Below are 22,963 nucleotides of genomic sequence, written 5' to 3'. Positions count from 1 at the left end.
AACTTAAGTCTGCAGTGAAGCTCCGCTCACATTCAGCCCCCGCGCACAAAATTCCTCCACGACAAAAAAGTAGTCCGCTGCTTAAACGTTTCTTTTTACCCAAACAAGAAGCTTGTCACAAGAAAAAAAAATATGAGCTCTAGGTTGTTTGATCTAGTCAAACATTAAAAAGCAGATTTCGTTTACTGTTGCAATTGGCCAGCGGAGTAATACAAGACGCCGCGGATCGCGGCCCAGTGTTAGCAACAGCTGTTTTTTTTTTACGTTGTATCCTACTATAGCATGCGCCTTCTTGAAGCTACATTCGATGATATGCATGAGCTCAGAATAAATCAAGGATATATGCCATTACATGATAATCTATGTCGATTTTATCTTCAGTCTAACAGCACGTTCGCAATAATGAGAAAAACATTTTACCCTTGAATTCCAGCTCCTCTTTCCATTCCTTCTTGTAGTTCCGGATGTACTTCACCAACTTGCCCATTCTGAAAGTTCTCGTAGCGACGGATCTAATGCCATGTCATGCTACTATTTTCCGCCGCCCTCATTAGTTACAGTTGGTTCCAAGCCGCGTCGAAGGATGGCGCCATGGCTCCGCATCAGTGCGCGCGGATTACGGAACGGACACGGCGCTCTCGCGAAGATCGCAATGAATCTCAAGGGCTGCACGTGTGCCCTTCGAGGCTGCATAAAACAGCGTAGGGTATTGCGAGTGGCGCTCTTGCTGTGTCCACCACGGGATTAGGAAGAAAGAGAAAAAGACTATTAATGCGTACGCATTACATGCCTGATGCGTATCTTGAGCAGAACGTGTCCGCAGAACCAGAATAAAAAATACAAGAAAAAACATACCTAGCGGTGAGTTTCCAACCAGCCGCCTACCGCAGCCGAAGCGGACGCCCAAACCAGGCCACGTCTACGGTTACCGGTTAACATGTGAGGATCACGAAACCACGTAACAGAAGCGAAACAGTAGCATTTAATGCTCATTCGCACCACGCAGGGAGACTTAAACTATCTCAGTGTTTTCCCTCTATTCTGGCGCCAAGGTCACCCGCGGTGCAGCGTCAATGGGAGAACGCTCACTTGTGCAGACGGCAACAGTCTAAGTTCGGCGGCGCGCGCGCGCGAGTGGCGTCAGTTCGCGGATTAAGCGAAATCTATCGGCCATGAAGTGTTTCCTGTGGGCAACTTTCACGTAGTGTCCACACTTTATAAAAGAAATCGAAAGGCCATAATCCTTGACCCCCTGACACAAATAAGTTTTCTCGAACACAGCGTTTTCAAATAGTCATTTTGTAGCATACACGCGCTCAATTTCTTTAACCTGCTATAGCCTTCATTTTGATTCCAACATGCCTTTTATTTCAGTCACTGTATAATTGTAACAGAGCACATTATAACTACATCAACTTTTCTTTTCACGCATGAAAAAGATGTAGCCCAAAAGACGCCCTTTCGCTCGACGAGCGACACGAGGAGCTGTGGCGGCGGCATCGGTCTTCACTGCTCGCCTAACTAGACTGCCGCGAACAGCGCCGCCTATGCTAGCATCGAAAGAGGCTTGGGCGCGGCGGTTGGCGAGGCGCCGACGGCCCTGCTCATGACACTATAGTGACACCTGCTAGCCCACTCAGGAGAGGCCCTTCGTATTCCCAATGCATTGACAAGAATGTGGCGGAAGTGACGTCAAAATTTAGGCTTAAAAAGTCGGGCCACTAGCAACGTTGTCGTTGTTGCTAAGAAAACTCGGGCCACTAGCAACGGCGTACGGCGTCGTTAGCGTCGTTGTTGCTAGGGGCCCGAGTGTTTCTCGGTGGCGGTGGACGGGCTTTCGGCACGGTGTGTTCGGCCTTGCGTGTTAAAGTCTACATGCCTGGCGTCGTGACGTTACGCACGCATCTAAGGTTGCTTTTAAATGCAGCAAATAACCGCTCATTTGATATTTTGTTCGTCAAACTTGGTGTCGTTACGCGGAGCGATCGATGCATTGAAATGAATCTCGCGAAAAGGTGGCACTCCGGAACCGCGCTTCGACACGCGAAGAAGCGTTGATTGTTTTGATCAACGAACTTTCGCACCTCACCAAGCAGCACAGAAACATGAAGCCGCTCTCGGCGATGCTGAGCTGCGTTTCGAAGGCCACACGGCGGGTGTACGGTAGCCCGAGGAGGATGGCGAGCTGAGCTATAAGCGGCGCGCAATGTCGTCTTTCTTCGCCTGGCGTCGGAAAAGGTTCACCGCACCTGTGCGCCGGTCTGTGTCTAGGTGCGTGTTTGCGGGGAGGGATGTGTAGGAGTGTAGCGGCGAGCAGCGCGGTTTTTTTTTATACCTTCCTTTTACGAAGCGCTTGCGAGCCGCGCGCGATCCCCGCCCCGTAGCTCGGTGGAGAAAGAAGATAGTGAGGAGAGCCGAGCCAACTTCCGGTTGCAAGGCGGCTTCACAAAAAGTGACGTCAGGGCCTCTCCTTAGTTCTTTCCTTCCTCCATGTGCTAGCCTCTATAATGCGAGTCGGCGGACTCGCTGGCCTCTGGCCTCCTAGAGGCGCGAAGCTGATTGGCTCGGTAAAGTGACCACGTGACTTTACTCACGCGACGAGCGCGAAAAACCGCCTTGGGGGGCCAGTGCGCGCCGATTCCGTCGCAGGCTGCGGCTGTGTTGTGGGTTTCTGTCGTTGTGGTCAACGGTTGCGGACTTGGCGCGTCATGGCGGCAGCGGGACGAGGAGCTCTGTACCGAGTGCGAGGCTTCGCCAGCGGCCTCAACTGGCGACCGACGCGGTTCGCCGAGGATGTCTCTCAGTACCGCAAATGCCATATGTGCCGTGTGCTTCCGAGAAGAACGGTACTGTTGCCGTGCCAGCACTCCTTGTGCGAGCCATGCCATGGAAGGAGCCTCAAAGATGGCCGAGGAGCCTGTCCGCTAGACGGGGAGGGATTCGAAGACAACGAGTGTCAGAGGGTCGACGTGCCCGCTCGGAAAGTGGAGAACTTGAAGGTAAGTACGTGCTACGTGCGGAGCATGTGTACTTTTCTGTACGGCGCGCAGGCAGTGTATAAATTTTTCTATTGATTAACCAGTCTGCTTCTGGTAGGGGCTAAGCAGTATCTTTAGCGTCGGTTAGAGCTACATATATACAGGGTGTTTCACCTAAGACTTTCTGCAATTTTTAAAAATAAGCTATTTGAATTAGATGCGCGCTTTTTCTGGCATAGCATTGTCAGTGGTTTAGTACATCATAATTCAACTAAGACGTGCTAACTAGCAGGCTTCTTAACCAATATTTAATAGTTAACTTTTAAACTATTACCGTTGGGCTCCTTAATTATTGAGAGGCATGCAGCCCACCGTAAGTAATGTCCATATCCGTTTTTAGGATTTCGAGAACGCGATTACCCTCGGCGCTGTGGCCCAACAAATTTCGCCTACATCGCGCCAAAATGCATGCGGTTTGAGAAGCTTGCTGGCAAAGCAACCTCTCCAGTGAAACTAACTCGTCGAAATAGCCAAAATTTGTTGGGCCACAGCGCCGAGGATAATCGCGTTCTCGAAATTCTAAAAACGGATATGGACATTACTTACGGTGGGCTACATGCCTCTCAATAATTAAGGAGCCCAACGGTAATAGTTTAAAAGTTAACTATTAAATATTGGTTAACAAGCCTGCTAGTTAGCACGTCTTAGTTGAATTATGATGTACTACACCACTGAAAATGCTATGCCAGAAAAAGTGCGCATCTAATTCAAATAGCTTATTTTTAAAAATTGCAGAAAGTCTTAGGTGAAACACCCTGTATAATTAGGTTCTGCAAAAGAACCGCCGTGCTTTTTTTTTAACTTGGTATGTGCATGAAACACTCGGTTAGAAAATTAAAGCTAGATGAATAGCAAAGTGAGTGGTTATCAGGTAATGAAGGCTCTTTCCGCATTGGCGTTGCATAACCCACTTTACTGCGCCGCCCCTCCTCCTCCTCTTTTTTTCCTTTTCCTCTTTTTTTTTTCTCCTTCCCACCCCACCGCACCTCTCCACCGCGTTGTCTATCCTCCGTTCTCTTATTTCCTTTCACAGCTGTACCGCTCTTCGCTCCATTCCTCGGGCGAGTTGGGGCGGCCGGCTCGCCGTTTTCGCTTTTCGCGCCTCCCATTCGGCGCCATTTTGGTGGCCGGTGCCGACGCAGATTTCCCGCCATTTTTCTTGGGCTCCTTCCCCGTGCGACCGGCCCTCGCCGCCGCGGCCTTTTGCGGTTATTTCGTGCAAAACCGCGATTGTGCGCGTCTTGTGGACCACGTGCTCAGTGTCTTTTTTATTTTCTGGTATTTTGTTTTAATGTTTTCTTGTCATGTTTTTATTTTTCTTATTTGTTTTATTTCGTTCATGAAACCCGCGTTCACTAGATGCGCATTTATTCACGTTCAAACCGTGTGCCTGAAACAATTGAACATTATTTTATAGACTGCAAAGAGGCGATTTTGTTTTGGGATGTGTTGCAGAAGACGCTACAGAAAGATTTTCTCCTAAATTCCTACAGTATGCGCTACCTTGTTGTTTCCCAACCTGACTCGAACCCCTATGATATGATTCTTCTGATTTGACTTCATATGAAGCCTTTGGAAAACGCGCATGCAAGACCGCAACGTTGAACCTGTTGTTTCGCCCAGAATTCACTTTAGCCGAATGTTGCTGCAGGGAACGGGCATTTACGAAAAATTGGACTTTGTACCGGATTGGTTTCCTCTCCTGATGCGCTGTATATCCTTACCGGCCTTTTAGTTATAATATGTTACTATTATGTTTCTGCCACGTAACGCCTACCTAGGTGCTCTGTAAATAGTTGTTTGTGTGTGTGTGTGTGTGTGTGTGTGTGTGTGTGTGTATAGGCAACGGGCGAACGTAACTCCGGCGCCGACGGAGGCGCCTCTCGCGGCGAGCAGCGCAGCGGAGACAGGATACGCTCGCCGTCGCACGCATTGGGCGCGTTAAGTTAAAGGACTCGAGCGCGCTCGAGTCGTCAGAGTGCGCTCCAAGTAAGCTAAACGACCACAACTGACTTCCGGTGTGTGTTTGCAGAGCGCGCTCTACGCGCTCCGCCCTCGACGACGGTGTGCGGGAGCGCGGGTCTGGTTTCGTCTGGCGACGTGACGTATTTCCGGGTACTATGGTGCTACTTCCTTTTTGGCGCCTTTCGCGGTTAACGGCAGTTATGGCTGCGCGGTCTGTGCTCGTCGTGAACACAAACACAGGTACGTACGTAAACTGTTGCTAGTTCGTCGGTGACCTTGTTTTAATCGTTGGTGCATTTGCAGGGTTCGTACTTGATACGGCTGCTGCGACTGTAGGACCTGACTTACTTGAGCTTTGCGGAGATGCGGCGGGCACAGGGTCGGATGTTTACGCGGAAACCGCTCAATGCGACGACTCAGGTGTGTATGAGTTTTTAATGCCTTGTTTCGTTCTTTGAGCCATCAAGAGTGTTCTGTTCGTTTCCAGAAAACGAGCAGTTACGAGCGACAACTGCGGGAATCTTGCGTTGAAAATCTAAATTCTTGCTTTTGCCTTGTGTTGCTAGCGTAGCGCAGCCAGCTTTATTGTAAAGCTGTAGCTAAGTTTATGGCACGTTGTCGAGCGCGATGTGTACGTCGCCGCACTTAGCGAAAATAAGTACAAAGCGCGTTCGGAAATTCATGAAATCGGTACTTCCTTCAAACGTTGTACTTGGTGCAGGCAAACGCTCGTTCTTGCCAAAGTGCTTGCAACAGTAGGGTTCTTGAGAGAATATTATAATATATGAAATCTGTTTAAATTTCATGAGTTGCATTTTCACTGTGATAGAAATTGTGACATGATATGAATTTTCACTTTTTGCCGGGTTAATTCTCCGCTGTACTCGCACACAGGCGGTTATTGGAGGTATTCACTGCCACTATTTTTGACGCACAGGGTGACGAAGACCTCTTTTTTTTGTCACTTTTTTAGCGTCAATTCTTAAATGAGTCCTGATGTAGGCTGATGTACACCATGACTGAATGACTTTTACAGAGGACCAGTTTTCCCTCTGGACTGCTGAAAGTGATGACTACGACCATAACTACAACAGTGAGTAAAGCCTCTTTTCTTTGAATTGAAATGGTTTTCATGCTCTCTTACTAATCTCTTATGCGGGGGCTTAAGCTGTAGCTCTCCTTTATGCTGTAGGTCTCCCAAAAGGAAGTTCAAGTTGGGTACACGCCGAGGTACTTCTCCTGATTTCATCTTATGAGAATCATAAAGAAGACTTCAGTGATAGAAAGAGAAAGAGGAAAGACATTTGGAAACAAATTAGTGAAGAAATGTGCAAGCACGGGTACACGCGAACTGCTGCGGACTGTGAAACGAAGTTCAAAGGTCTCAAACGCACGTATGACAAGCACCGCCAGCACAAGAAGAAGAGTGGAAGAGAAAGAAAGGAGTGGCCATTTTTTCAGGTGATGGATGACTTGCTTGCAAATAACATAGAGTACCAGGCTCCAGTGGCGTCAAGCCAGCTCCCACAGCCCTCCACCTCAGCTGCCTGCGCATTAGTTGTGGCCACCCCGGGCAGCATGAATGAACCACCGACAACAGAAGAAACTGTGCACTGCGAAAAGAACTCAAGAAATGATGGTGCTCCGGACCAGAAAAGCAAACCAAATGCGAAGCGTCGTCGAACACCGGCTGGTGTATTGGAGGAAATTCTGCTGAACTTGCACTCATGGCAGGATGAAGAAAGAAAAAGATACCAGCAGCAATTAAAGATGCAGAGGCTTAAACTGGGTATGCTAAAACGCCTCGCAGCACTGGATAAGCAGCAGTGAACTTTGTGGTGTTCTTTTTGTGTGTCATGTTGGGGCAAAAACTTTGTTAATTTTGTATGCGTTTGCTGTTTGTACACTGTGCAATTTCTCAGTTTATATTCTAGTCAGTGAATGTGGTACAGGCCAGTACCGCCCAGTTTAGTTTTTATTCAGAGAAAACATCCAGACACTGTGTTCAACATTTTATTGCCAGTGAGAGTTCTTCTGGCCAAAAATGATCAACTCATGTACACAATAAATAATTTCACCGCATAGAGCTTGTGCGTGTGATGCATCTTGCATGCATAGTACTTCGGGACTGGAAGTACCCTACCTGTTGTAAACCTTAACACTACTTTCTGCACAGAAAGCATGTTATTGAAACCCTCTTCATTGCAGCGTGGCTGTCCGCAGGCTCTGTGTCCTCATCATCAAGAGGTGGATCTTTATCACTCTCTTCCTCGATGGTGCTGTCGTCGTCACCTAATGTGTCTTTGCATTGAAGGATTATGTTGTGAACGAGGCACGATGCCACAATATAGTTGCTCATTCTCACAGTGGGTTTCATGTTGTGGGAATCCTGGCTTTCGCCGTCGCCTTTGCGCGGCTAGCCGGCCTCCCGCGTTGTTTCTCCTCTTTCCCTTGCTCCCGCCTCAGGCGGTGGAGAGGCGGCTGGGTGACTAATCACTGTCATTTAGCCACAGCTCCGCCCCGGCTCCCCAAGGGCCTTTGCCATTGGCGCCTTTTGGCGGGAATTCGGGACCCCGCTTTGGGCGGCCGCGCGCCGCGCGACCGTCCGAGCGGGGCCCGCAGAGAGAGAGAGATCCCTCCGAGACAGCGTAAGGTGCGTACGTTACTGTTTGTCCGTGCCGGCCTTGCCGTTCGGACCAGTGCTTACTCGAGCTCGCCCGCACGTGTCCTCTGACCTGCAGCGGCTCGAGCCTGTCCAGCGGGGTCCAGCGACCTCTGACAGGCGTACCTTGCGTTGAATGCCCACTCTCTCTCGCAACCGACCCAACGGTCGACACGAGAGAGAGATCACAGCACTGCCGCGGGGACATTCTCCTGCAGCGGCGTGCTAGCGGTGCGCATTACTCGAGTCGCTTCGTGCGCGCAGCGGAGCCTTGCTCCTCGCGCGCCCCCGGGACGGGGTGACGATTGAGTGTGTGTGTACTGCTGAAGGACGACGTGAATAAACGTCTCCTTTGTGAACTTGGAGGCCTATTTCTTTGCGGCGAATCGCTCTCCTCCCAGCGGAGGTTGAGTGCGCTGCAGCGGTGTCCCAGTGTGTGTGGTGACGGCTGATCGGGGCCCTTGGCTCGCGCGAAGCTCGAACCCGCGGTGGGTGGTGGCCTGTGTCCACTTAGAAACCCACAACTGGCGCCCAACGTGCTAAGTCATTGGCGCTTACGCCTTTGATGGCACATTAGCCGAGCAGGTCGCCTTGACGATCACGCTTGCGCACCGTGTCTACCACCCCCAGCGCGGCACTCGGCAGCTACATGTCGGCTCCCTACGGAGTTGTAGCGTCGTTTGATGCGCTGTCTGCTGTTCCTTCGAATAGCTAGACACCGTGGTTGGCCGCGGCCCCCATTGGGGTTTACGGTGACACAACCCAAAATGTTGACCACGTGGCTCCCATTGGAGCTGTATCGGAAGCACCCTGCGGTGCATCCGCTGGTCACATGCCTCAGCTGTGCATGCTTTCCGCCCAGTGCGAAAGCAGTTCGTGTCACGCTGCCGCAACCGGCAGTTTCGAACAGCAGCAGCCGTGCCCCGCGAGCAGTCAATTCTGCTCTGGGAACGGCGAGGCGCTGGCCCGGTTCCCTGTGGAAACCACGCCGCTCATCGAACTAGGAGCCTTGCCTCCCTCGTTCGTGCAGCCCGCCCAAGCCTCCACTGAGGCAGGGGTGCAGTGCGCTCAGTTGGCTGATGCGGCTCCGCGAGCCTGCGGGTCGGCTGGCGCGCTGGGCTCTCCTGATACAGCATTACGACTTTTCCGTGCAGTGTCGAAAGGGGAGCACAAACGTGGTAGCTGACGCGCTATCCCGTGCCCCACTCGCCAGCGGCGCCTTGACGCCTGTAGGCGGAGGGGGCGAAACAGCGGACGAGCCGCCGGGCGGCAAGGAGGGGGAACCCGCAAACGGGTTAACCCATTCCGCTAACCAGGCGAGCAGCGCTTCGCAAAGCGGACGAGAGGCAAAGCTCTTCGTGAGCGCCTCGGAGTTGCCGACGCGAACGGAAGTTTTGGCTGCAAACCTGAGTGGGGACGAGACCAGGCTCCCCTCTGGGATGACTGGAATCGTTTTCAGCCGTAAGAGCTACTGAAAGCCCAGCAAAATGACCCCTTTTGTCGCGAGGTGAGCGACGGTCTCAGGGAGACGGAGCGCCGTGACGCTACTTGTATTGTAGCGGGCGCAGGGGGGGCAGAAGCCAGCGTGTGTCGCGGCGAACCCCGGGAGTCATATTTGCTGGACCATGACGGGCTCGTGCTGAAATACATAGCCACCGATGACGAGTCCATCGACCCGTTCAAGGTGGTTATCCCCAAAAGTCTAAGAGGCGCACTTTTGCGATTCTCTCATGACGAACCACTGGCCGGTCATCTGAGTGGCTCCAAAGTTTTGCAAAACTGAGTCAATCGGTGACGTGGCCCGGCATGAAGCGTGACATTTTCCGCTATTGCCGTTCCTGCCATGTCTGTCAAGCGGTGAAGTCACGGGGTGGCAAGCCGCCTGGAAGGATGAAACCGATTGACAGTGTGCGTCCGTGGCAGATGGCCACCTGCGATTTGATGGGGCCTTTCCCCAGGAGCAAGCAGGGGTTCATAGACCTGAAGGCCTACGCGTCACGGTCTGACGAGCTTGCGCCGGTACCCATTGGTATCAAAGGCAAGCGCAAAGGCATAACTGGTGCTGCGGAACGCAAGCGTACGGAGCACCGGTACAATCTGAGGCGACGGTCACCGGCGTGATTGATGCCGGACGGCGGACTTTTCCGCAACCGAAGGCACGCAGCCTCAGCTAGCTGGCGAGCTTTCTCGTCAGGCCCTACCCAGGTGAAGCACGGTGTGTTATTTTTTTTTGTTGTTTTTGCAGTATGCTCAGTTCCAACCTTGTGTGTTTATCAGTTTATTTATTTGTTTTGTTTTAGTCAGTTTCTAGCCACTTTCGTTTCCTGCTTGCTCGTCTGTTTTTGTTCTAACGTACCCAATTGTACATAGGCAACATGCGTCAGCATTGGCGTTCAGTTTTTTTTTTCCCAGACTTGTACATAGGCAAACTTCAGCCCGCTCGTGCTTGCTCTTATCTTCTAGAAGGAATAGATTGGATTAGGTGTCGTTTGTACAGCGCGCCTTCTCTCATTTCCGGCCCGACTGTGGGTGGTTGGCTCGTTAAGGAGCCGTGTGTCGCGGTGCGAGTTTTGTGCAGCCCTTATGGAGGGGAAGTTGGCGGGGCGTTTGGGGCGGAAAGTGCACCCTTTGACCCTCGCCGCGGCGCCTCTGGACGCTTCTGATGGGGGGGGTCGTTGTCGCCGACCAGCGTCCGCGCACGTGCCGGTGTATGCGTGTTTGTATCTGTGACTGTGTGCGCGCGTAACCATGAGCCAAGGCGACGCCTGTGAGTTGTGCCGTTGTGTCCTTCTGCGTGAGCGCGAGGATGAGAAGGACCCCTCGCTGTGGACAAGGTTACACATCTGGACGCCGCCGAACGTCCTCGCCCGTTTGAGCCGGCGTGAAGGGGGTGCACTAACTCTCTTGTGCCGAACGTGATGTCGTGTCCAAGGGCGCGAGGTCAGTGCTCTGCCGCGGCCCCGTCGTCATCAACGCACCCTACATCAATGGAAAGAAGACCGCCATCAGTCGTCGGCCCTCCCAAACTGTTCAACTTGAAGTCTGCGAGCGGTGAGTCGCCGACAGGCCCACTGGGCCGCGCCACCGAACTTTGAGGCTGGCATCCACTTGTAACATAGTTGTACAGTTGTATTCACATCTTCTTGTGTACCGTGTATATAATCTGCAAGCTGTTTTGATTTACTGAAGCGTATGCCAGTGTTTGTTTGTTTGCCTTGTTTTCCTTTGTTTGTGTTGTTGTTTTCTTACGTTGTTCTGGCTGGAACTGAAGTGTAGCTAGTTTTTTTTGTGTATTCATTTCTTTATTTTGGAACTGAAGTGTATCTAGTTTTTTTTGTGTATTGATTTCTTTATTTTGGAACTGAAGTGTAGCTTATTTTTTTTGTGTATTGATTTCTTTATTTTGGCCGCGTGCTTTGCCGATGGGAAGGAGGGCATTTAAGGAGAGGGGGATGTGGGAATCCTGGCTTTCGCCGTCGCCTTTGCGCGGCTAGCCGGCCTCCCGCGTTGTTTCTCCTCTTTCCCTTGCTCCCGCCTCAGGCGGTGGAGAGGCGGCTGGGTGACTAATCACTGTCATTTAGCCACAGCTCCGCCCCGGCTCCCCAAGGGCCTTTGCCATTGGCGCCTTTTGGCGGGAATTCGGGACCCCGCTTTGGGCGGCCGCGCGCCGCGCGACCGTCCGAGCGGGGCCCGCAGAGAGAGAGAGATCCCTCCGAGACAGCGTAAGGTGCGTACGTTACTGTTTGTCCGTGCCGGCCTTGCCGTTCGGACCAGTGCTTACTCGAGCTCGCCCGCACGTGTCCTCTGACCTGCAGCGGCTCGAGCCTGTCCAGCGGGGTCCAGCGACCTCTGACAGGCGTACCTTGCGTTGAATGCCCACTCTCTCTCGCAACCGACCCAACGGTCGACACGAGAGAGAGATCACAGCACTGCCGCGGGGACATTCTCCTGCAGCGGCGTGCTAGCGGTGCGCATTACTCGAGTCGCTTCGTGCGCGCAGCGGAGCCTTGCTCCTCGCGCGCCCCCGGGACGGGGTGACGATTGAGTGTGTGTGTACTGCTGAAGGACGACGTGAATAAACGTCTCCTTTGTGAACTTGGAGGCCTATTTCTTTGCGGCGAATCGCTCTCCTCCCAGCGGAGGTTGAGTGCGCTGCAGCGGTGTCCCAGTGTGTGTGGTGACGGCTGATCGGGGCCCTTGGCTCGCGCGAAGCTCGAACCCGCGGTGGGTGGTGGCCTGTGTCCACTTAGAAACCCACAATGTCAAGGTACTTAAGCCTTCGGAACTTTCCTTTCAGCTGAGCAAAAGCTCGCTCAATTACTGACCTTGCCGCCCCTAGCGTTTCATTGAACTTGACCCCTTGTGTTGTCAAGTGGCCATTGTTTCTGTACGGCCGCATGAGACCCATTGACAGGGGATAAGCTGAATCACCTAGAATATGAAAATTCTGCGACAAGTTGCCTACTACCTCTTCAAGGCCAGATGTGGCGAGAACTCTGGCATCGTGCATCCGTCCTGGGCTGCCTGCGTGTACATTAGTGAATATCATATTGCTGTCGCAGCAACCCTGCAAGATGACTGAGTGGAATTCCTTCCTGTTGTAGTATGCATCTTGTTCGTTTTCGGGGTCCTTGATTGCAATGTGGCATCCGTCCACAGCTCCAGCAACTCCTGGAAAGCGCCATTTTCGGGCAAATTCCCGAGCAACATCTTGCAGGTTTGCAGGCCAACGGATGAGTTCTTTTGCAGCACGTGCCCAGACCTCTATAATGCGATCTGTTAGATAAAACAGTAAGCCCTTGTTGATCCCAAATCTATCTGCCACTCCACGAAACGATTCCTGGTTGCCCAGCAACCACAATGTCATCAGGACTTTAGTTTGCAGAGGTATTCGAGGTGCCCTCTCCATGATGAGCCACTCTTGCGTGATTCTCAGCAGCACCTGCATGGCAACCACAAAGTTTTGAATGTCCAGTGGTTGCTGCTCCTGCTCAAGATATGAGCTTAGATATAATGAATTTCATCAGCAAGAAAATGGGCCAGTGCATTTTAAGATACTAGCTCACTGCAGTTACAAAATGTATAGAAAGTGTTGCCCTTTTACCGTCATAAAGAACTCACGAGCGTGTTTAGTGCTTGCTTGTGCTTAGGGAGCCACTGGGGCCGAATTACGGATCGCGCCCAGTCCAAAATAATCTCAAAACCGCTCTCGCTGCCCCGCTCCTATTGGTTGGCCGCGACGCCGGTCACCCAAATCATACACTCGTATTCGCCATGGTGGACAAACAAAATTGTAGCAAAACTGTCAGCTGGGCTTGTTGATTTATAGTTATTAAAAGCTGTTGCAGCGCTCAAGGACGGCACACAGTGAAGCACAGCACCATCCTGTGCTTCTCTGTGTGTCGTTCTTTAGCGCTGCACAACAAAATTGATCGCGTCGTTTACCTCGAAGGTGCTTCGGGTCATCCGGAAATGCTCCTTGAACTGCATGTCTGTGTACCGAGGTACTACGTTGAGTACGTATCCTTCAATGCCACGGATGCTCCTCTCGGCGATTTTGTGGTCTTCATACGAAGAGAGCAAAGTTAATATTCTGTAATGCGATAAAGCAGTGGAATCTTACCTTGAATGGCAACACGGGCAGCTTGCAGCATGAAGGTAAACCGCTGCTGCTGCCTGCGCCTACGGGCGTCAAGTTCGTCGAGTTCGTCGTCGTCTAGCAAGAATTGAAGTAACTTGCGCTTGACTGCTGCCATGGTCAAAATGCGCGCGAAATATTGCCCGGAAACGGAAATGGTGGAAACGTCAGGTGGCGCGCTCATGCGTGCACGGGAATCAAATGGCCGTTAAGTTGCGCTCCGACTGAGCTCCTAGGTGTCGCGCTCGAGTACTCCGCCTCGGAGCTCGGAGCAGGCTAACTTAACGCGCCCATTGGCAGTCAGCTCCGTATGCCATCTGATCGCCGCGGCTGGGCTGCGTACTCTTTTTGCGAAGAATGCCGGGGTCAAATACGAATGATTCTCCTGCTGTTGTCAATCTGAAATAACAATGAGAGATGCGAGCCAGAAAAATACAAGCGATGAACAGACGTAGCTTACCTCGAGATCTCCACGCTCTTCGGCGGCGCGTTGATTATACCTGTTCTACACGGGTACTTTCGAATGACATCTGAGTCGAATGGCAGTCGAGACTTGGAATGGAATTCGAACTCGACGGACTCCCGCGGTGCTACACGGCACTTTCCAAACGCATTCGAAATTCTCAGCTCGTTTTCAGTGTACAACGACGACTACGGTCACGCTAGTCCGACAACGGCACTATCACGGTGAACAGCAGCATGTGATTATAGCGAACTATCTAGTTTATTATAATATTATTGTAGTGGCACAAGTTTTTTGGCTAAACGACACCGACTAGTCCGATCAGCGGACGGTCAGCTTTCATGCCCTCGGGAGTTCGGCGGCTGAGCGAAAACGCGCTGAGGTGACGGTGCGAATACATGCGCGCTTATACATTATGCGGATTGGAAATAAGCGAAACGAGCGCCTATATTTCACATGTGCACACATGGACACTCACTAGCGACAACCACTTGCCAAATTAGTTTCAGTCGACGACGACTCCGTTCCCTTCAGCGACGACTGGCGAGCCCGCAGGGTTGGATCGGTGATTGTGAAGAACGAATTCACAAGTTTTAGCGAATGCAAATGGTCAACGAGTGTAGTTTTGACAAGAGTGACATGAAAGCAACTATTGCTTACATCGCAGGACGAGCATACGATGAACGGGAAGCCGCGGTGTGACTCGGGCTGCCGAGCAGTGCTTTACGGCCAGCAGCAGTCGTCGCCGTCGCTAGCTTGTGGGTATCAAGTTAAGCCATTTCAGTTAACGCGAATGGTCACCAAACATGCTTCTGGATAAAGTAGTTTAAAATAAAGTACGGGGCATGTCGGAGGAAGCCGGGAAAATTAGCGAGAAGCGCCGGTCCTACGCGATGCCAACAACCCGGCTGTCAAGTGTTTCTCAGGCGAGCGATCGTGTCGGCGCTTCCCACAGATTGTCGCACTGCGTAAACAGGCACGGGTACAACCGGTACAGAAGAGAGGAGATTATTTAATAGAACTAAAGCGCATATTTCGTTTTATTTCTTGCAAACCAGTACAAGCTGTTCATACGCAGCGATGTAAACAGCAGCATGAGTACAGTCGTCCTCATCAGCGCACTCCTGGGGAAATTTCATGCACTCGCGGTAAATGTTCGTTGGTGTACTATTATCTGCAAGCACTCACTTAGACGGAACATGAACTATTTGCTAAACAAACAGCAGAAAAAAGCGAGCAGCGGGTATCGAAATGAACAGCCACAGAGCCGAAAGCAGTCGCGCGGCTGTGGGCGGGGCGAAGCGACGGCGGCAGCGACGGCTTCGGTCGCTTCGGGCTGTGCTCGCGTTTCGAAGGCAAAAATCTGGAATGTCTCCGCGGAGCTCCGTCGACTCGAATGTCATCTGAACCGAATGCCGTTGAAAAACTTCGTGTAGCAGCGTTAGCTCGGCAGTCGAGTCGAATGACATTCGGTTGGAAGGCATTCGAAACGCCCGTGTAGCAGGGGTCTGCGCCATGCATTTCCCCCTTATTTCGGAGCCGCTTGAAAGCACGAGCTCTTTCACGTTGTGCACGTGACCGGCTTCAAGCAAAAGCTTGCCCTTTTTCATTTCGCTCCTCGGAAGAAGGAATTCAAATCGTCCAAATCGCGAAAGGCCGCCGATATAACCATCGGCACGCTTTCCACCGCCTTTCTACCAGCCTCGCGCAAGGCTGCCATGCCGTCTGCTACGGCGGAGCAATCCTGCGATATGTTCCCCGCCTGCCCGCTAGATGGCGCTGGTTGTTCAGCGATCGTGGCGGCTCCTGACGACTGCCCGTTGCCTATACGCGCTCATAGTTTCTTTTTTTTGTAGTAGTGACGCTGACGCACACTTGCTAACATTCCTTGGTCCCGACAGCTTGAGGCATTAAAGGCTTTCGCCTTAATAAAGCGATTCTGCTCGTATTTTCTTTCACTGCTGTTCGCTCCATTCCTCGGCCGAGTTTCTGGGGCGGCCGGCTGGCCATTTTCGCGTTGCCTTCGAGCCATTTTTGTGGCCTGGCGCGTTCATCGCGCAAAGAAAGCGATTGCACATCTACTTACGCGCGCGGAATATGGAACTATTCGTGTTCCCCTAGTATTGTGTGCGCTATCATTCGCGGGAACTGCGGATCTTTAGAGCAAAAACGCGATTACCTCGCGCGACGCATATTTCCCGCCTTTTTCTGCCCTTCGGCTCCCGCCGCGCGGCCGGCCCCCGTTCGCCAGCTTCCGCGCGCTCGTCCCGGCGCCGCCAAAGAAAGCGATTAGTAGTCGGGGTCTCCCGTGACCTGATCAAGAACGCCTTGATCCGCAACCTCAGCGACGAGGCGATCGACCAGCTCACGGCGCACCTCAACATGCTGTGGGCAGAGGGAGTGGTGCCGAAGGAATGGAAGCACGCTGTCGTGGTTATGATACCCAAACCCGGCAAGAAGCTTCAGATTGAGAACCTGAGACCCATTTCCCTCACGTCGTGCCTTGGCAAATTGTACGAAAGAATCGTCACCAGGCGAATTCAACAATAACTGGAGGACGAAGAACAGTACCCGCACAGCATGTTCGGCTTCCGGGCGAACCTGTCGACTCAAGACGTCCTGCTGCAGATCAAGGACGAGATCATAGACACGGCACCTAGAACTGGCGAAAACATTATCATGGCCCTGGACATCAAAGGGGCATTCGACAATGTTAGCCACGAGGCCATTATGGAAGGCCTAAACAACGCCAACTGCGGAAGAAGAACCCACGACTACGTAAGATCCTTCCTGTCAGAACGCACAGCGACTGTGGGATTGGGAGACCTGCGAAGCGACACCTTTACCACCCCACGTAAGGGCACGCCGCAAGGATCCGTAATCTCACCAGTGCTTTTTAACCTTGCAATGATCGGACTGGCCAGAAGACTCAGCAAGATCGATGGCATCCAGCACGCGATGTACGCCGACGACGTTACGGTCTGGGTGAATCGAGGCTCGCTAGGACAAAAGGAAGAGAGACTGCAAGAAGCAGCAACGTGTGTAGAAGAGTACGTGAGGGAAAGGGGCCTAGTATGCTCCACGGAAAAGTCGGAACTTCTTAGGGTAGGGTCCAACCCTACCAAGGAGGAACTGACAGTAAAGTTAGAAGGCCAAAATATACCAGAAAGGGATATGATACGCATCCTGGGCATGTGGATCCAAGGAAGCAGGAGATGCACCTACACAATTAGCCTACTCAAGAAGTCAACAGAACAAATAAGCCGCATGATAAAGAGGGTATCACAGAACAGAAGCGGGATGAAAGAAAGCGACACGATCAAGCTCGTCAGAAGCCTGATAGTCAGCAGAGTCACGTACTCGCTGCCATACCACCGCATGACCAAGAAAGACAAAGAACAGACGGAGGCGCTGCTAAGAATGGCGTACAAGACGGCACTCCACCTGCCAAGAAACACATCAAATGAAAAGCTGCTACAAATGGGCCTAAACAACACATTTGAAGAACTAACGGAAGCCCAGCTAAGTGCGCAAATAGCCAGGCTCCAGCAGACAGCCACCGGCCGCAAGCTCCTAAAGAGATTAGGGCACAATGTAGAAGGGATCGTAGATAGAACTGCTAGCATTCCAGACGAGGTCCGCCAGACACTGGAAATCAGCCCTCTGCCGAGAAACATGGATCCCAACCTCCATGCCGCTAGAAGGCAGGCCAGGGCAGACTATGTGAAGCGGAACCTAGCCACAATGGAAAACACAGTATACACAGACGCGGCCCTCTATCCATGGGACCACAGGACCAGAAAGTTCCGAGTCGCGGCAGCAGTGGTAGATTACATGGGGGAACCAATTAGCAGCGCGACATTAAGAAACTGTACGGTAACGGAGGGGGAGGAAGCTGCCGTAGCTCTAGCGGCGGCCGATGGTTACCGTAGGAACAAGTCTTTGATAATCCTGACAGACTCCAAAGCAGCATGCAGGAACTACATACAGGGCAAAATAAGCAAGGAAGCGCTGAAGATCCTCCTCGAAGCAAAGCTTCCAAATAAGACCTTAAGACACAGGATTTTCTGGATACCGGCACACACCGGGATAGAGGGTAACTCGAGGGTAGACAGCCTAGTTCGCGAGATCACGAGCCGAGCCGGGCAGTCGGAAACCCTGGAGGACCCCATGACGGTGGAGCCAACGTATGCAGAAATATTAAACTATCACAGAGGGCGGAGATTCAAATACCCACCACCGCACACATCATTAACACAGCACGAGGCGGTCTGCTGGCGGAGACTGCAAGCAGGGACTTTCCACAATTTATACATACTACATAAGATGTTCCCTACACAATACAGGGACACATGTCCGTGGTGCGGAGCAACCCCCACGCTATATCACATCACATGGGAATGCGAACGTAACAGAGCATTTCACAAGCTAAATGACCCGAATGCGGAACAATGGGAGGGCCTGCTGACCAGCAGCGAGCTCACGGCCCAAAGGGCACTGGTGCAGCACGCCTGCGAAGCAGCAAGACTCAGCGGTGCCCTGGAATAGGGGCGCCGACCTTGTGAAGAGGCCGAAGACATGAAGACATCGGCCCACCGCTAAAACCTGATTTTTGGAGCATTAAATGTTTTTCACTCACTCACTCCCGTGACCTGCGCTGTATTGTGCACGCGAATTGGGGTTCCTTGGTGCAAAACCGCGATTCTGCGCGTGTTGCGGACCGCGTGCCGGGTTCGGACGTCCCTGGCGCGCAATGAAAGCGATTCGGCGCGTATATACGCGCGCGGAACACGAACTACTCGTGGTCCCTCCTGTCCTGCGCTCTATAATACCCGCGAATTGCAGTTCTTTCGTGCAAACCGCTATTCTGTGCGTATTTCTGCACCAACAGATCCTAGTAGTACGTGGACCACGTGCTGGGTCGAACGTCTATGGCGCGCAATGAAGCGATGCTGCTCGTATTTTCTTTCACAGCTGTTCCGCTCTTCGCTCCATTTCTCGGGCGAGTTGTTGGGGCGGCCGGCTCTCCCCTTTCGCTTTGCGCGCGTCTCCTTATCAGTATTGGAGCCGTGACCCGCTCTTTCATTGCGCTCTTGTTAACAATGAAATGTGATTTTTTCTAGGCGCATTAAAAATCTGGAGACCTGCCTTAGACGATTGTGTACAATCCTGCACTATTCCAATCTTCATGTAGCGCGCTGTAATATTTAAAACTCTGGCGCAAATGAGTTGAAAAAACCTCTATATACGAATTTTGGTCGTATATATCAGGCTCCTGCTACAAACACGAAAGGGTTGCTCCAAATTTAACTTTCGGCCACTCCCACCACTGAGTGCCAAGCAAAAAATGTTGGTTAAATGTTTAGGGGAATCCCCCGCGGTGCAGTAGATTTGTAATAAGGGAGTAATTATTCAATGACATCCACCCGAGCGCAGCCTTGCGGCTACAAAGGAAAGCTATACAGCTTTCAAAGAAACTTCGTAGTTAAAGAAAAATTCGTCCTGGTCCGGGGTTCGAACCCGGGATCACCGCTTCACCGGAGCAGTCGCTCTACCAATTGAGCTAACCGGGACAGCATGCTTATGGTAGGGCGAGAGCGAATTGATCAATAACTCGAAGTGGGAACAGTGTTGGTCAGATGTTTAAGGGAATCCCCCAAGGTGGAGTGGATGGAGGTGGAGGAGTGTTCCCACTTCGAGTTATTGATCAATTCGCTCTCGCCCTACCATAAGCTTGCCGTCCCGGTTAGCTCAGTTGGTAGAGCGACTGCTCCGTGTAGCGGTGGTCCCGGGTTCGAACCCCGGACCAGGACGAATTTTTCTTTAACTACGAAGTTTCTGAGAAAGCTGTATAGCTCGGGTGAATTTCATTGAATAATTACTCCCTTATTACAAATAAATGTTTTGTACCGTTTAAAAAGCACGCAAAAGTGGAGATTAAAGCCGGTTTAGCTCTAAACAGTTCCTTCTTTTCTTTTCTTTCAAGGCGCACTGCTGGAACGAACACCGTGGCTGCAACTTCGTAGGCAGCCTGCAAGCTGTACTGCAGCACTTCGAAGAACAATGCGGTTTCCATGAAGTCGCATGTCCACGGTGTGGCGACGGCGTGCCGAACGGAGACCTGCCGCCACGCTGCGAGCTCGGATGCAGCCATGGGAAGCCTTTGGAGACACCGGACCAACATTCGGGGCACGGGAGCGCCGCGACTGCTAGCGACGTCTCCGCCCAGCTGCAGGAAGTCGAGGTGCCCCTGAAGGACCCCTTCCCGGCACATCACGCCCACGAAGGGGCGACTGCGCTGTCCATGATGCAGGCCCTTGAGGCTCGTGTGAACGAGCTCGTCCAAAAGACGCGAGTGCACGAAGATACACTGAACGAAATGAAGGTCGCGTTGCCGGGGGTTTTGGAGACGCCGAACGCCGAGGTGACGCAGGCTTTGGGCATATATTTGGCCACCTTAAATGAAGGCCGCCAAGGACAGCAACGCACATGTTCTTCGGCACAGGAGGGGCATTGCGCGGCTGAAGGAAGCTCAGTTTCTGGAGGGTCGGTGGTAAAGGAGCCGCCAGTGCAACCGCGCGAGGAAAATGCTCACGGCCTTCAGAGCTTGGAAGGCATGGTTAGCGGGGCGGTTGGCTACCTGGAAGAGATTCTTCAGTGCCCTCGCTTGAAGCTGGCATATTTGGGGCATCCTTTCATTGCGGTGGAGCAGGTGCATAAAAGTCCGCCAAAGCCGAGCCGGTTAGGCAGGATGGAGAAAAAGCGAGTGCATTTTGTCGTGACTGTGCATCACCCTAGCAGACTCCGTGCGGACTTATGTTACGGTAGCACTGTATCCGCTGAGGTGAGTGCGTGTCGCCAGAAGCAGGCGTGTTTCACAGTTCGCGTCGGAACTGCGGGACAGAATTACACGCGTCTGGAAGTGGCGTTTATGTCGAGCAACGCGTGTGAAGTTCCCCATCTTGAAAAAGCCTTGACAGTGCAGCTTAGGCAAGGCCAGTCTTGCTGCAACTTGCTGGAAAGCTATGGGTCAGTCTGTGCTTCTCCCAGGCGCTTTCGGCTATTTTATACCAGTGCAGATGTATGCCGTTGGTCGGGATATCCAGGTGCAGATGTGATCAAATTTGACGTCTCACTTGAGGAGTGATTACTGGCTGTCAGCGCTTCTGTTGCTACCTCTGCCTGATTCTTGACTTCTTCAGTTTTAGCTTTTTTGAATACTTTTCCACTCTTTTAATTTAACATTGTAGTGCAGACCATTACGCTGTGCGCAGGTGTGCGCACTGCGCTTGTTTCTTTTTTACTTTGGGAAATCTTTTGCCGAAAGATTCGGAGTAAAGAGTTGACATATTTCCCCCTGCGCAGATCTGTACTTGTTAGATTTTTCTTTTTTTGCAGCACGAATGTTCGCGGAATACCATATGTATCGCCTTCAACTTCAAATGTTCAAAAGCATCTTGTTCTACACACTTTGATACCGGTCTTATGCTTTTCTGGCAGCTGTGAGTGCAATGCAGTTAGAACGACCAGAGGAGTGTGTACATGCCATTGTTCGATTTTTCTATAATAAAGCCTCGTTCAGTGCTCTTCATAGCATTCTTTTGTCGCATATAGGTGATTTCCGTGCCAAACGCACTAGAGTTTGCGATTGACCTTTTTCCGATTTATTTATAAAATTTGTGGGTTTTTGTTTAATGGTGTGATCCAATTTCCTTTGCTATCTCAGGGAAATAACTTTCCCGTCATGCGACAGCTCTGTTTTCGGACTAGTATGAAACACTGGGAAATTTAGTGAACACTTTTATTTCCATTTTTCCGCTTGAAATTTTCATTAACTATCTGTATGAGTTGTACTTTTCAGTCAAGTAATTGCCAGTACAATGTTTTTTGTTTCCTTTAGATTCGTTTTTCTTTAGTTCTAGACGCATCATTTTTTAACTTTTTAAAAAACTCCACGCAAAATTCATGAACAATCTATGATTTTAATCGGCTCGCCATAATAAAGTACTTGGAAATTTGTAGACACTAAAGTTGAACCGAATAACATTCAAAAAGCAAAAATGCCAGACCTGCAGTAATGCGTTGTGGTGCACATTTGGGCAGAATTTCCATACTAAGTTCTCGTTGCAGAAGTGCAGCATACAATTCAGATTATAGCACGTTTTATCCTAACTTCTGTCAGCAATTTTTATCCAGGTATTTTTTTGTTTTTTGTTTCGGTTGAAACAAAAAAAAACCTGAGCTCCGAAACACCGGTCATGGCTGCCTCATACTGCAACTTTACTGCAAAACACATTCTCTGCACTGTTCACTGATGCGTTCAGCCGTTACTCATCTTTCTGGTGCAACGCCCACATAGTCTCTTCTCGCCTGCTGTCTTTACATAAGCACTGCTATGCGATGTTGGAGTCAAGTGACTCGAAGGGGCACCCACAGCTAAGAATATTGTTACGGGGATGTTGCTGCGGTAAGTCGGTAACCGCTAAGTCGGTAACACCGGTAACAATATGATCGCTTCAGGAGACCTTGCCAACACTGTCCTCTGTTTCCACCAGCCGCTCTGCCTGAGCCGGTGTACATGGAAGGGCCCCTTAGTTCTTTAATGCCTTGTTCCGCGCTAGCAACCGTTCCATACAGAGTGCGCCGTACCGTCATAGGGCGATTTTACATCGAATAATGTGTTTCTTCGCATTATAACCACCAATGTTGTCAACGAACGGGTGACGTGTGCAGGGAACGTTTTCTTAGACGTGCTGGGAGACACAAAGCAGCAGTGAGCTCCTAGCATGCCCAAGGCTTTGCGAAAAAAATAGCTGACGCTTGTAGCGTAAATAGAGAAATGCAGCGAGAGATGAGGCGCAAACATTGCCAACCGACCCCACGTTGCAAGCGACGCGAGAGCCATCTATCAGACGCGGTGTGCAAAGGAGTGGCATGAGCTGTGTGGTGGTCATGGGATGAATGCGGCCAGAATATGGAATAAGCACGACTTTTCTGTGAACGTCGCTGATGCAGCCTCTCGTTCTGAAAAAAAAAAAAATGTTAGAGGGCGCCTAAGCTGTGCCTTTAAAAGTAAACGCATCAGCGTAATCGTGCCCCCGGCGGACTCCGGGACGGATGAAAACTTTCCGTCAAACAGTGACGCCTGCCGTAATGTTAGTCCTGTATTACCACTTGCCTCCACACTCGGAAGGTTC

At 51.4% G+C, this 22,963-nt stretch overlaps 3 protein-coding genes across 3 annotated transcripts; 2 read left to right on the top strand and 1 right to left on the bottom strand.

Moving 5' to 3' along the window:
* Positions 1–2,651: 2,651 nt before the first annotated feature.
* LOC149335760 (uncharacterized) lies at positions 2,652–21,154 on the top strand. Its single transcript, XM_089554545.1, has 2 exons — positions 2,652–2,999; positions 19,753–21,154. Exons 1-2 carry the CDS (start codon positions 2,709–2,711, stop codon positions 20,911–20,913), a joined length of 1,452 nt encoding a protein of 483 aa, XP_089410671.1. The 5' UTR covers positions 2,652–2,708; the 3' UTR covers positions 20,914–21,154.
* LOC149335762 (uncharacterized) lies at positions 4,991–7,087 on the top strand. Its single transcript, XM_089554544.1, has 4 exons — positions 4,991–5,243; positions 5,307–5,423; positions 6,040–6,096; positions 6,196–7,087. Exons 1-4 carry the CDS (start codon positions 5,159–5,161, stop codon positions 6,831–6,833), a joined length of 897 nt encoding a protein of 298 aa, XP_089410670.1. The 5' UTR covers positions 4,991–5,158; the 3' UTR covers positions 6,834–7,087.
* Positions 7,165–13,215, bottom strand: LOC149335761 (uncharacterized). The gene is made up of 3 exons (XM_089553602.1): positions 13,111–13,215; positions 11,924–12,607; positions 7,165–7,392 (listed from the first exon to the last, which is right to left on the bottom strand). The coding sequence occupies exons 1-3, from the start codon at positions 13,153–13,155 to the stop codon at positions 7,165–7,167; spliced, it is 957 nt and encodes a 318-aa protein (XP_089409728.1). The 5' UTR covers positions 13,156–13,215.
* Positions 21,155–22,963: the final 1,809 nt, after the last annotated feature.

Source organism: Amblyomma mixtum, chromosome 7 (genome assembly GCF_055824585.1).
Source record: "Amblyomma mixtum isolate Tamu chromosome 7, ASM5582458v1, whole genome shotgun sequence".
NCBI classification, from domain to species: domain Eukaryota; kingdom Metazoa; phylum Arthropoda; class Arachnida; order Ixodida; family Ixodidae; genus Amblyomma; species Amblyomma mixtum.
The sequence above is the reverse complement of the archived record's forward strand: the minus strand, read 5'-3'. Positions and strand labels throughout refer to the sequence as shown.